The sequence below is a fragment of the Aptenodytes patagonicus genome, chromosome 9 (assembly GCF_965638725.1).
Source record: "Aptenodytes patagonicus chromosome 9, bAptPat1.pri.cur, whole genome shotgun sequence".
NCBI lineage: Eukaryota > Metazoa > Chordata > Aves > Sphenisciformes > Spheniscidae > Aptenodytes > Aptenodytes patagonicus.
The window spans coordinates 1599448-1613837 of record NC_134957.1 but is presented as its reverse complement, the minus strand read 5'-3'; the positions used below and the strand labels follow the sequence as shown (position 1 = coordinate 1613837).

The following is a 14390-nucleotide window of genomic DNA, read 5'->3' as shown; positions in this document are numbered from 1 at the left end:
AGATGCACTCCTGCTCTTTGTTGGCTCCCAGGTTACACACAGCAATTTTTGACAACCTGGACTTGAAGCATCAGCATCTTTCATGAAACCTTTTCAATCTACTTCTCTGTCAGTCTCCCCCGAGGGACTCTGGCCTTCAGATAAAGATGTCAGACTGCCCACATTGGAAATTTTGTGGATTGTGGATTAGCAGACTGGATCCATCAGAGGTGACAATGCAGTGGGAATTCCTGTGCTCAGAAAAAGTTAATCTTTTTGTCTTTTAAAGAAATTGAGTCATTACAGAAACACACAATAAAAGCAGTGATCAATGTGCTTTATTCTTGCCTTTCCATGCTTGCTCTTTTCAGTAGGGACTGCTTTGTGTAGGTATGCAGGACCACAAAAACCTCGCTCCAGTGGATAAAGACAATAAGGTTTAAGGAATGCAACATGACTAACAGATTCCATGTAAATAATGGAAGAATGAAGGAAAAAGCCTACAAACTTTTATTTTAAGAATATTTTCAAAATACTGTAATCAACACATGACTAATGTAATTTGCAGTGGTGCAGGAAATACTGGAGTTATTAGTGGCTGGTGCTCAATCCTAGCCTCCTTTTAATTACTAAATTGTTTAATATATTTGCATCATATGAGTCAGATGTGTAAATGTGTTCAGGCATACTTTACTAAAATAAATTGCATAGCCAACAGACCATAACAGCTGTGGAGAAGTTGTTTAGAAATAAATTCTTTGTAGTTCACAGTTTGACCTAATAAAAATAACTGTTGCTTCAGTCCAATTATTTTCAGCAGGGTCAGTCTGACTGCTGTGACTGTGCATTCAGATTTCTGTGGTGATTTATTAAATATAATCACCTGGGGAAGATGAGCACAGTTCTCTGAATAAATCGGTGTTAGTTCTAAAGCATTTCTTCTTAGTATGTTGTCAGCAGAGTACATGGGCTTAGATCAAAAGTTGGAAACCTTCATTAACTCACTTTAGTTTTACCTCCTACTAAGTGTTTTAAGACCTTATTTTACCAAATGCCTTTTATGTAAGAGTAGTTTGCCCAAGCGAAGTTGAATTTTTATTTTTTCCCCCCCTATTATAACCTGTAGCTTGTTACTAAATTAACAGTGCATCTTGACCCTTGGAAGTGATTTCTTGCTAGAAATCTTACCTCAATTATAGAGCAAAGCCCTCTTCAAGAATACACACAAGAAAATGCAGGGCATCCATAACTGGCGTAAAATAAAAAATACTTTCATGGCCAGAAACACACATGTAGGAGTAGATTTGAGATATTTCTGAGACTCTGTGTAGTTACAAAATGTACCTGAAACTGACTTTAATATTTTAATAAATTAACCCTTCTAAATATTGGAAGTGTGAATACTACAGGGATTAGGTTTGTTCGTTTCTTGTGTGTCCCCCCTTTCCTATGAGTTTCTGCGAAGCTGACTTAAGATTTACCTAAGTTATGGTTTTTAAATTGTTTTGTATCTGATTGTGACTTGATAGGAAATGGTGTGGATTTTTTAAACTGTTTACTGTTGCTGAATAATTTCAGAAACTAAATACTTAGGCTATTAAGATACTTTTCTCGTTAATGAATGATACTTGCAAGGACCAGGGTTGTGGGTTTTTGAAGAATGTATGTAATGGAGAAACTTATTACTCAACATGATTACCTCTCAGTCAGCCAGCTGCTACTGCCTCTTTGGTTTGTTGAAGAACATACATCTTGGTAGTCTGAAAATCATGTGAGAACTCGAATCTTTCTTAACTGAGGTGTCTGGGAGGGAGGGGGAAGTGGCTGTGTGAGATGCAGGGTAATATATATTTGTCAAATATACATTAAAAAATGGTTTGTGTATATATATACATATAGTGCATATATATATAGTGTGTGTGTATATACACATGCTATATATACAAACACATACATATATATAGTATGCCTATGTACATTTATGTATAAAAATAATTTTCACTGAAATGATGCTTCCTAAAATGTTACTGCAGCAATTTCCTCATTTATACAGGAAAAAAATGCTGAGTGGGTGGATGGCAAACTGCAGTACTTCTTGTTAAACATGCGGTACATGCCCTGACTGCTTAACTTAATATTTAAAGATTTGGGGATTTTTTTTTTTCGGTTTTAGAAATAGCCCTACACATATTGCTATAGAGACAGGAACCTGCACTGCTTACAGCATTTTGACAGCAGGAGGGGTTGGCTACAAACCTAGTTTATCTCACTCCTTTGTGCTTTACAATTTATGATTATTCCTTGTTCCTTGAGCAGTCAGCTCAATTAAAAAGAATTAAATATATTTGATACTAACTATTTTGTAAGCATCTTCGTTCCATTTATGAGGCTGTGTGCATCTTGATGTCTACAGTGCAATTGCTTCCAAAAGATGCTGTAACTTATATCTGGTGTCTGATGGCTTTTTCCCCCCAGTTATTAAAAAAAAAATTTTTTTGAAACAACATAGTGGATAGTAAGTCAAAGTACATGTGTAATTCTCAGAACTGTCTTCAGCTATGTTAAAGCTTATTTCTTAATTTACTTAAAAATTTAATTGAAATACTTTTTCTTTGTAAGATAGATTTCTGAAGTTTCTAGAAAAGTTGTAGTTTCAATAAAAGTATTGCCAAGTGCATATTGCCAATTTTTTTTTCTGTACTTCAGTATTTGGGGAATGTTACAGTGTCGCTGTGAGGGGATTGCAGGCATAACTGCAGTGGTTTCCTTCAGATTCCACTTTAGGCAGAGATTTGCTTTCCCTTCATATGAATTTTGGGATGAATATTTTCACGATATATGGTCAAAGAAATTGTATTAATTAACTGACCTGTATATAGGGCAGTACTGTCAACACCATCTTTTAATTATTCTCTTCCAGTAATTGGAACAGATGCAGTTTAATAGATTGAAAAGCCAGAGGTAGAGGCTTAAGAAGCATCCATGTGAAGGGGAAAGAGCTGATATAAGGAAGACAATTAAACTATCACACTGTCAATTTTTTAGGGATCCTGAAGAGAAATGTTATGCATCCTTATTTGCTCTTACTCAGTTTCTAGGCTTGTGCCTTTAGAGCCATATTTAAAATGCTGAAATGAATATTGCATTTGAGCTCCATGGCTTTCATATGAATATTTTACTGGATTTTGGGGGTTGTGTTTTTATTTTCTTTTATATCAAAATGGTCTTGCGTAGTAGTATGCATCAGCTCAGTAGCCTGGTAGTTGTAAGATATGCAAAAGACCAGAGCAATTCCTTCTGATGTGAAACTGAGTTTCTGCCTTCAGTTTGGAGCGAGCTTTCTTAGCGCTAATATCATATAATAGAGGTTTCATCATATAACAACATATATCCATTTTAAAATGGAAACATGGCTTTGAAGCAATGAATTTTTAAAACATAAGTGTTGGGAAAAAATCTCAAAAGTCTGAAGATGTTTACTGGTCTTAACACCACCATTTTAACCTATTTTTGTGTGTTGGCATCTTTCTTATATGAACAAACACTCTTATCAGTAGAAAAATAGTCTAATGTTAGAAAACATAATATTTGTGACACATATTTAGACCATTCGGTTTACATTTCTAGGTGAAAATGGGAGATGTAAATAACACAGTCACTAACATTGAACATTTTTCTTTCTGTAAGTATAAAATAAGCCTGGGGTTCTGGAAGTGCTGAAGACTTTTCAGGTCATGCTAGAAAGGGTTTGCAAGACTTGAGAAAGTTTCCATATAGCATAACCCTATTTCCACCTAATGCTTTTGGTTCCTCCGATACTTAGTAGATGAATAAAAGGAGGGAGGTAAGCAGGTTGTTAGAGCGGAACAGCAAATCTTTTAACCGCAGCAAATCACTTGACTGAGCAAATATTTTTCAGTTTTGTTTTTAACAGTTTAAGGGCTGAAAAAAGAAGTTAAACTCAATCTGTGCAAACTGATGAAAATCCAGCGGCATGTTTAGAAGTTAACTTCTACTCTGCTTAGTTTTCCTACAAAAATTCATGTGGCATTTCAAGGTTAAGAATAAATATTTTCAGAGTAGTATAGTTTTATGTTGCCACTGGGCTCTGATACATCTTTCTGCCTGTGACTTTTTCTTCTTTGAACAACCATGAGGGGAAGTCTTATGGGAAATGCAGAGGTGGTTTAAAAGTTTTGTTGGAAGTATACATGCCCCAGAAATGTAAGCATACTGGGCTGTAAGAGGAGAACTTGTATTTTATAATGCAGGTAAAAGGCAGCAAAGGCATACAGTACTGACAGTCGGTATGTACGAAACAACGTGGTAGCAGCTTGGTGTGCAAGTTGTACAAAGGAAAGAAGAGGATATCACAAGAAAAAGGAAGAGAATCACAAGGGGAAAGTGGTTTTAGCTGCATTCCTACCCTGAAGATCAGGGAAAGCTTGCCGAGGAAAAGTGCTGTGATCAGCATGCTTGCAGGGGGTGGTTCTGTGTGTGGCTTGTTTGTGTGCTTGCAGAGTACGGTGTTGCATGCCTGCTCCCCTCATTTGGGGCCAAATCCTGCTTGTTGGTCAATAGTGAAGAAGGATTTGGAGTGGGGGGTGGAGGAAGAGGGATAAGAAATGCCTTGCTCCATTAAGCACTCTTCTATTTACCTTCTTTTTGTGGGATCAGAACTGTGCTGCTGTACAGCCTCAGTCAATAGCTTCTGGCCTTGCTAACAGCTCAGGTCTGTAAAATGGCGGCTTGGGATCTTGCCTTTGGTCTTTTTATTTTCTTTTTTTCTTCTTATGCCACCTGTTCAGTTACTTTGTGGAGGAATTTTCTGCAGAAGTGCTTGATACCATGTTGGTTATTTTGCTGTCAGTCTGCTCAGTGCAGCTTCAGAAATACAAGCGTGGAAATGATTGTTTAAAACTCAAAGACTTCCTCTTTCTCATCTTTTGTATGCAGAATAAAAGATATGTAAGAGGCTCAGATAATAAGTAGAATATAACTTTAAGCAAGTTATAAATGGTAGATGCTTTTAGTCTCGAACATGAACTTGCTTGTGAGCAAAACACAGAAAACAAGCCCCTTGAACGGTCCCAAGAAGCTGTTTCATCTGTGCAGTTATCATGGGTCTTCAGCATTTAAAAGAGTTTTAAACTTAAAGAAAAGCAGATCTCCAGTTTGGTGCTCCCATTTGGTGAGTTTTCATAGCACTTGTCTAGGAATAACTGTTTCCTTGGCAAGCAGGATTCTGCACAGAGCTGTAATGCTACTTTTGGTCTTCAGTACCAGTTAATTTGTGGATGAGTGGCAAAGTAATGTAATGTGAGAACAGAAAATGTAGTATATTCAGTGGGCACAATGCACTCTAGGAGATCAGGTGGTTATTCCCATATTTTTAAACGTGTAACTAAACTGTTATTTTGAAGTCTTAATTAAAATAACAGAATAATATACTATGATTTTTCTGTTGTCTTAGGAATGGTTTATGTAAAGAGTAGAATACATTTAGGTAATCTTTTCCCTGGGAGTACACGACTGATTGTGACTGTCAGGAAGAAAATGGTATTTAATTTATTTTTTTTCTCCTTATGTGCAGATAGGTGATTCATTTCTCATGTGGTTCGTCTTTTGCAAGTGAAAAGCATTTGCCTATTTTTAGAGTACCTGGCACTGCTACTTCCTTCAAGTCCATATTTTGTACACTGACTGTTTGATCAAGTAGTGTGTGGTGGACATTAGAAGGAGATGAAGTTGGGCAGTGCTTGGGATTCATACACTTGAAAAAAAAAAATGTTAAGTTTACTGCTACTGGGTTTTCTGTAAAGGTTTTAATTAGGTTGCTTGGAAATTAAATGAAAAATATATGGGAATAGAAGCACCCAAAGCAGAGTAGGTATTTGAGCACTAATGCTGCCCTCTGTGCTGAATGATCTTGTTGGGGTCAGAAGTGGGAAGTAACTCTGCTTTTTGGATGTTCATTGGTTGACTTAAATACCAGTCAATGCTTGGGAATGACTGTGTGGCTCGAGTTGGCTTTTATTTTACTGGTCAAAGGGGTATTTCAAGAGTTACTTTTGAAAGAGTGGCCCACTGATTGTCCTTAGCCTCATTCTTTTATATTAGTAATGCTGCTGTTATAAATAAAATATGTAATCAGCTCCTTGGAGTTGGCAGAGCAAGGAGATAGAGACTTAAAAAGCGGTTACCAGTTGGTTGCACTGGCTGTGCACTCAATGTGAGGAAGGGAGTAACAGCATTTGCTTATTGTATTTTAAGACAGTTTCTGTATGATGGCAAATGCAAAAGCAAAATTGAGTGTATGAATTCAAAATAGTGGGTTTTTTTTTTCTGTGTGATTATAATAGCTGCTATCTAACATCTCTTTCAACTTAACTTTTAGGCCCTCAGTGCAGAGAAGGCATGATCTAGTAGTCTGGTGTTATGTATATGTATGAGACTGCACGCAATATTTACAATGCGTGCAGACAAGCATGGCTGTTGGCATGTAAATGCATGAATTCTTTTACTGAGAGTAAGACTTCTTTATGCTAAAACTGCATACTTGCTGTCTGCAGGGCTAGTGTTTCTTAATATTTATAGCATATAAACACTGTTGTCCTACACAGCTAATGTCTGTTCAGCATTCAAGTAGCAGTTTATGTGAAATTTGTTGCCTGTGTTAATGCTGCTCATGTGTAATTTAGAACTTCTTCAAAGAAGTGGGAGAGGGCTCCTCAATTGTTTGTCAAATAGGTGCATCTGGTTTTGAATTAGTCCTTGGCTCTGATCATCCTGGGTTATTTTAGTTCCTTGCCTGTGGTTAGGATAACAGCTTCAAATGTCGAAAACCATTTTGGGCAAACATTTTCAATAATAATGATCAGAAGCAGCACTTATTCCCTGGTGATTTCATCCCAAAAACTTAACAGTGTAGGTTTCACCATTACAAAAAACCTATCAGTGTTATTAAATGTTATTGAAATGTTTAAATTTATAGAAATTCTGCTCCTGGTTCTATTCTTTATTGCTGAGTAGCGTGATGGGGTGTTGGCTTTTTTGTGATAGGATTAAGCTGTCCTGATGAACAAAAAAATTGTTATGCTGTACAAAGACTATTCTGAAATCTGTAGAATAAACATCTCAAACAGTGTTGTTCTAGTCTACTGTGGTAATACAAGAAAAAAAATTTAAAAATCACTTTTAATGTAAGGGAGTCAATATAGTTGAAGCTTTACCTTATTTTCACTAGTAACCTGCTCTGCTTATGCACAATATGCTATTAAATTCTCCATTCCCTTTTTAATAGCTTGCCTTGTAAACTCTCCACTGTCATCAGCCCCGGGAGGTCACCAAGCAGAGCAGAGAGTTGCGGAGTGGTCCCTGATGGACACCTGCATGACCGTCTGCTTCGTCAGTTCTTCAGGCAATTTGTGAGCGGCGGGGGGGGGGGCGTTCAGAATTAGATTGTTGATAGCGTCCCTACAAGGACTGCTATTAACAGCGTGCTACTCTCTGCTTCTCTACTGCAGAAGACAGTGATATTTGTGTTCCCATAGCATGTTGTAAAATGCATGAGATTTTGCTCATCCTCCTTGGAAATGACAATAGGAAAATGAGAGCATCCTGGACCAGAAGCTATTAGAAGAGCATGCAGAAACCTGCAGTGATTTGTGCTTTATTTTGTCTTCTAGCTATGGATTAGAAGGACTGATTTTTTGCAATGGGCTTTTTCCATAATGGCATTCTTGTATTGTTTGGTCAGAGCTTGCACAGGAGGAAAACAGGCTGCTGAATTTAGTCACTGATCTCTATTAGCCGTGGCCTAAGGCTATGCTGAGATTTATATCCCATTTGAATTGTTGCAGCTCAAAAGAAGAATGTTCAGAGGATGACAAGTGTATTCTGAGTAGGTATGTTGTTTCATTTTCATATGAAACCCATTTTTTTTCTGCTTCCATTGGTCAGAAATGAGGTTAATAGGAAGAGAATATAGTACAGTGCTGCAGTGTCCCTGTTAAGGTAGAACAATAGCATCAGAAACAGTTCTTTAAAAATTAGCTGCTTTTATTAAATAGAGCTGCATTGTGCTGGTGTGCACAGCGCAGTCTTTTTTTTTTTTTTAAACATATACTGCAGTCAGCGCTTCCCTAACGAGGTGGCACTATTGTTGAGTTAGAAGGATAGAATCATCATATTGCTTTAGGGGACAGCAAGATTTAAAAGGAGATGCCTTGCAGCCCTGTTTTACAGATTGGAAGCATCGGTTTAAGGGCATTGGCAGAATCATTTCCTTGTTCTTAGCAGCAGCCACTGCTGTGTCAGTAGTGTGTGGAATGGAAGTCCTAGTTGGTAGTCTGTTATGGAAACGCTGTTTACTGTTATTGTAGTACCGTGGTGACAACATGCCATTGAAATGGAAAACGAGCTCTCCTGCTATCTGGAAATTCCCAGTTCCTGTGCTTAAAACATCCAGGTCATCGCCACTTTCTCCAGCATACATGTAAGTGAGAGAAATGAGGATAATAAGGTGGGATTGCTTTTGTGAGACTACCCTGTGGCAAAATACCCTGTTATATATTAAATGACATTGGCACTCAGAATTTTACCTTGTTTTCCATGTAGACCCCCCCAGATTTTATCCTGGATGTTTCATGATGGATGTTGTGTCAAGTCTTTCCCTCTTCGTTGAAACGTAGAGAAATTGTGCAGATTAAGCCATATTCATAATAATATCATATATGTTAATTTGAAAAGTTTGTGTTGCTGTTAATTTGTAGCGCTGATCTTGAATTGACAAGTTAAGCTTTGAGGCAGGCTTTCTTTGTAGTGTATATGCTAACATTTCTTCCTCCTGACTATTACACTTGGAATTTAAACATGGAATCACCTGCTGTATTGTACTGCACTTTTGTTCGTGTAAGTTCTTGTATAAAAGAAATCATCCTGCTTTGGTCTTGTTTTATTCTTGAAAGTCTTAGCCTTAATACAAATTGAATGTCTTTTTAGGAAGTTACAATAAAAGCTTAAAACATAAATATAAATCATTCGTATCTGAATACTTACATAGTTATGCAGTTTGTCCATGTAAAGTAGCTTCACATAAAAGAGTATTTTAATACACATGGAAACAATATGCCTTTGTCTTGCTAAATCTTGATGGAGCTTTTGTTCACCTTTTGCTGTGAGTTCTGTGTTAGCGTATACAGGTGGCTTTTTTCCTTCTGTGAGATAAAACTCTAAGCATAGGGGTACCGAATTTCTTCTGCCTTTATTTAAGGAAGCAGCTCTTTTGAAAATGAGGAAGAGTTGCTTTAAAATGCACAAGTAGCAGTGTAGATGACTTCCCTATCTGGAAATTACTATAAAGACTATTACTTTCCAATAGTATTCCAGCCTAATATTTACAGTATTAGTACCTTTAAGCTTGTATTGTCTTTTTGCTGATAGGCTTTTGCTCCAGCTGCTGTAGGGACATGCTGTAAGAAATAGGTATTTACAGGTCCTCTAAATGTTGTCTTTTTTGATTGTTGAGAATTGCATTGATAAGCAGTGGAGCTGAAGCAATACAATGCCATATGCGTGGTCACTATTGTTCTCGGTCAGAAAGGCTGGGGTTTAAGGAGCTAACCTGGCTGTATAGAACCTGTGCTGTGCACGCTCCAATTTTAAGATTAATTTTCATGGAAGTACTTCAGCCTTTTCACTCACTGAATGCATCAAATATGTTTAAGGCTACCAGAAATAAGCTGTTTCCAATAAATTGCTACTTATTATGACTTTTTAAAAAATATGACTAAAAACAAAGAAAGTATAATCATAAAGAGTTGTGAGGCTTTTGAGCCTATTTCAGGGAAACACTATCTTTAGTGTTGTATGTTATGTTTTTGTTTTTTAAACTATAGTACTTATTAAATGCAAGAAAAATCAGAAATAGCCTAGTCTGATCTATCTGCTGCTGAAACTGAATATTTCTTTTGTGTTTCGCTTTTAAATTGCTAATCTAGCCCTGTGTATGCTCCAGCTTTTATGATGGGGATCATGTAGCTAATTATCTCAGTGTGTTGAAAGTATGTGAACAGGTTTAGTGATCGTGCTTAACTATATGATGCTGAGCTTATCTGGAGCAGGAGAAATATGTGATCAGCAGCCTTAATCATCTTTTTATAATGAGTCAATGTATCCCAATGTTTATGAAGACATTTCTTCACTGGCACACAGCCCTGACATTAGCAGGACTGTTAAATCTAGCATTAAAATTATTCATATACTTTACTATAAAGAATGAGAAACATTATAAAATGGCACCTATTTGATTAGGCAGTATGTATCAACTGATAAAAAAACCCTTGTCACTTAGGTTGACCAGTAAAACAGGTGATGGAATTCATTATCTTCACTGCAGAGATTACAGTAAATTTGCTACTATTTTATGCGATCTGATGTTTTTCACATTCATATTTATAAGTTTTCTTTCATAAGTAGTACTCTGCACACTGGCAAAAGGCTTATGTTTTGAATAAAAGATTCGGGAATAAGTGGCGTGTGAAACAGGACATGTATTAATGTAAAATAAATGACCGTAAAACTCGAATTCACAGATGAACACTTCTATACTTTGTATTTTGGATCTAGAGTATACAAAGGTATAATTGAGCTTTTAATCCCTTTAATACTTGACATCTTAATCTTATAAAATAGGTTTGTAGTGTAATTTGGAATGTAAAGTAGGGAGGTCTTAAAGGTGATTTTTTTTTTTTTGTGCTTAAAATGAAATTCCAGTTTTTCAGGTTTTTTTAGCAAAGTTGACCTTAATTTTAAAAGCTTCATCCTGCTTATGATTTACAAGTAACTTATCTAGAGGTTAAACTGACTGTCAGGACATAGATTTTTATTAGTGTTTTATTTGGTCTGTGTACCCGATAGCTGAACTCTGCCTTAGTTTCCCTGTATCGAAATGCTGAGACTGGCGGTTACGATCACATTTGGCTTCTTGGATGAAGCAGGCATCTATGTACAAAGTAGCACTGTAAAAGGGTTAACTGTCCTGCAAGCTGTGCAGCTGGGGCGGTTTAGCTGCAGTCTCTGCTTGAAAAGTTTGTGGTAGTTCCCGAGGTGGGGAATGAGTCTGAGGAGCTTGTCCCAGAGAGTCCTCTGCTGTGGGAAACTTGTGGCCGGGTAGTACATGAAATAAAGGACCTGCTGAAATTGAGCTGATGACTTTGTAGGCAAGGATGTGACTTCTGTTACTGGGAAGTCTGCTGGTTTTGCTGGGTCTGGTACTGCTTTCCTGGCAACGGGAAAGGTGCAGCAGTGAATTGCTGACTCTTGGCTGGTGCTTCTGTTTCCCACCAGTTATTATTAGGGATATTTTCAGGATATCCTGAATGCAAGAGGTAAATTTTCATGTTACATGCAAGATGAAGGGTCCCTCTGAAGGGAAATGCAAACATCCCCTGGCTTCTGGTGGAACTGGTCCAGAGTAGCTTGAGCTTTCCCCCAAGTTGGAGAGCTCCAGCGACATTGCATAGGGAAAATTAGATAGTATTAGAATTGGAGCACTGGCATGTGACCAATATATGTAGGTGTAATGCAGCCTGGCTTAGTGCACGATTTAGGAATGTGCAGATATGTGTGCATGTGCATGCCTTTGTCATGGTGCTTTACACTTTCTTTCATGACACAGCGTTGGGGTTTAGAATATAGATTCCTTTTGTCAAAATGAGTGTGAAAGCTGTTACAGCAAGTTTATGCTCTGCTAGTGAAATCACATTCATGTTTGCGGTTGTGTTGACTATGAGGGGACAGACCTATGTGACTTAATATATTATGTGGACAGGTGAGCAGTTTCAGCAAGTGAATCAGAGGAAAGGACAAAGTGAATAATACCGAGTTGGAAAAGTGGTATTCCTTGGCATTGTAGCTATGTATTGATGGCCACGTTAAAAACAAACAAAAAACAGTGACCGACATAAGCAGAGGTTTAAGAATTGAAGCACTTCTTCAGAGAGGGTGAGGAACAGTTCGAAATTTGGTTATATATAACAGCTTTGAGGTGTAAAGGAATGTGTCCCAATTATTGTTCATGGGCCACATCATCTCATACATTAAGAACTAAGAGAATTCTTTCTTATTCACAGTAGCAATGTCACTTACATTGTTTTCCAAAGTTGTGCACATCTTCCATTAACACAAATGGAAGAAATGTTTGTGGAAACTCTGGAGATTAAAGTACTATGATGGACATCTACAAAGAATTGAATAATGCAAAAATACTATTTTCAAAAATACTATGACACAGGATTATTCTATGTCATGTGAGAATGATTGTTAGCTGTTTTTTGAAAAGTTAAATAGTCAGTTAAGTGTTTTTAGTCTCCAACATGCATGTTTAGAAATAAGTAAAATAAAGATGCAGAATAATCCATTTGTAAACTTAGTGCCTTCTGTCCTTTTACATGGACTAGTGTGTTGATATTTTAAATGGAAACTATCCTTTGCATGTGTTCATAAATAACTGACTAATGTTAGGAGAAATAAACAAATGCGATATTCCAAATATATTGCTATCAAAGGGTTTGTAGCAGTCTGTCTATCCTGAGTCATGTGGTTGTGAGATTTGTCCGATAGGAAATGCTTTGCAGTAATGGAAATCAGTTACTGTGCAGAAAAGTAGAATAAATTCTTAATACTCTGGAGTAATCAGTGTTAGTTTTAGCTGCTTATATAGGTTATATAGGTTAATGCTTTTGTGTCTTCTTTCAAATCTCTGATTTGCTCTACAATGAGCTCTTTGAATTTATTCTATATAATGATATATACTTAAATGGGAAAAGGTGTGTATGCATAATTCATCAGACCATCTGTATCAGACAGTTCTCTTTTGTGAGACCACCCTATGTGTCTCTACTGTCTTCATTGATCATTTTTAGTAAATAAACCCTTTTGTTGGGCTCTTGAGCATTTGACAGACTACATGGTATTCACACCAAAACAGACTCGTCTGTCTTCGGCAATGTTTCCATTTTAAGCAATTACTTCCTAGATATTTCAAATTTCAGCAAGTTGAAATTCAATGTGCAGGTCACCCCAAATATTTTTTAAACTAATCTGATAATGCATGCAAACAGATGAATTGGGTGGGTGGGGAACAGAAGGGGCTTATATCTTATAAATGGAAGACTGCTTTTAATCCCAGCAATTTTGTATGTAGAGGTCTTATTTGTATCTGTTGATCTTACTTTTGCTTTTTAAATAATAGGTATTCAGTAGATTATTGTAAGTTCGAAACGTGAAATTTCATTGGAGAAATAAAATGGCAAAAACAAGGAAAAAAACCCAAACCTGGTTGTGATGAAGTTTCCTAGTACTAGTGATTTTTCTGGGCAGACCTTTATAGGTGATGCTGTGGCTTACAGGTCCTCAAAATCACATTCTCCTTATACAGTGTGATGTTGCAATATTGATGTTATGTTGTGACATGCTAAAGCATCTTTATTGAATTATCTTGAATATGTTACTCGGCATATTCTGCCAGAATGTCAGTTCTGCCAGTTCGTCATTGTTGCCATTATTTCCTTGTTGTTGTGGAAAAAATCCTGTTGTGCAACCACTTTCTACTCACTGGCTTGTGTAGTGTTACACAGTATTGTTGAAGTTTGGATGGGGATGCCTATGGATTTTCATAAAGTACTTGGTGAATATTGGGATTTTAAAATAATAGTCACTTGTTCTAAATGGTAATAGTGGGAATTGGAGTGTAATAATGTGTGGCTATAACACTAAAGTGGAAGTGCACATCCATATTATTGCTGTAGTATTTTGTCCAGCAGTGACTGAGATTCTTGCAAAAATGAGATGTGTTTTTTTTTCCATGGGATCGACAAGTCACCCACACCTGTTATCTGACATGCTTAGATTTAAACTCTTTATAATGTAAGGCAAAAATATTTTACAATTTGAAGTAATTAAAAAACCCCTACATTCTCCCCAGGAGATTGTAACAAAGGAATGCTAAAACAACTGTGAGAAGTGAAAAAGCAAGAGGAATGGTAGAACAGACCTAGGCAGCAGAAAGACTGGGGGTTAATTACCAAACCCTAATGTCAGAATCTTGTTTACTTTTTTTGCTGGCTTTTAAGCTATCAAAATTTTTCTGTATATTATGTAGGAGAAAAAAGCCAACACTCTGGAAAGGAGTAGTTCCCAAATATGTTACAGGAATACAGTGGGATGTATATTCTGTGACTAAATCTTGAATGTGCAGGTGCCACCTTAGACGTATAGGTTTTTTTCTTTAAGGAACCATTCTGCAAACTTAATTTCTGTATGTATGAATACTAAATTTAAAGACATCAGGTAGAACTGTAGTCCGCTGGTGCATGCAAATGTTTTTAAGTGTTTTGTAATGCACAGGA

General features: G+C 36.8%; 1 protein-coding gene across 12 annotated transcripts in view; it reads left to right on the top strand.

Annotated features, from left to right (window-relative positions):
* Positions 1 to 14390, top strand: part of KLHL13 (kelch like family member 13) — a 90589-nt gene that overhangs the window by 41339 nt on the left and 34860 nt on the right. The window contains exons 1-2 of one of the 12 annotated variants that reach the window (XM_076346882.1): positions 7819 to 7886; positions 8364 to 8476. The exons of 8 other annotated variants lie outside the window; for them this stretch is intronic. In XM_076346882.1, the coding sequence (XP_076202997.1) occupies positions 8379 to 8476 (98 nt within the window). In that variant the 5' untranslated portion in view covers positions 7819 to 7886; positions 8364 to 8378. Of the gene's footprint in view, positions 1 to 7491; positions 7887 to 8157; positions 8477 to 14390 lie in introns of those variants that run through there. 3 more of the 12 variants (XM_076346884.1, XM_076346894.1, XM_076346883.1) reach the window with 3 other exon arrangements.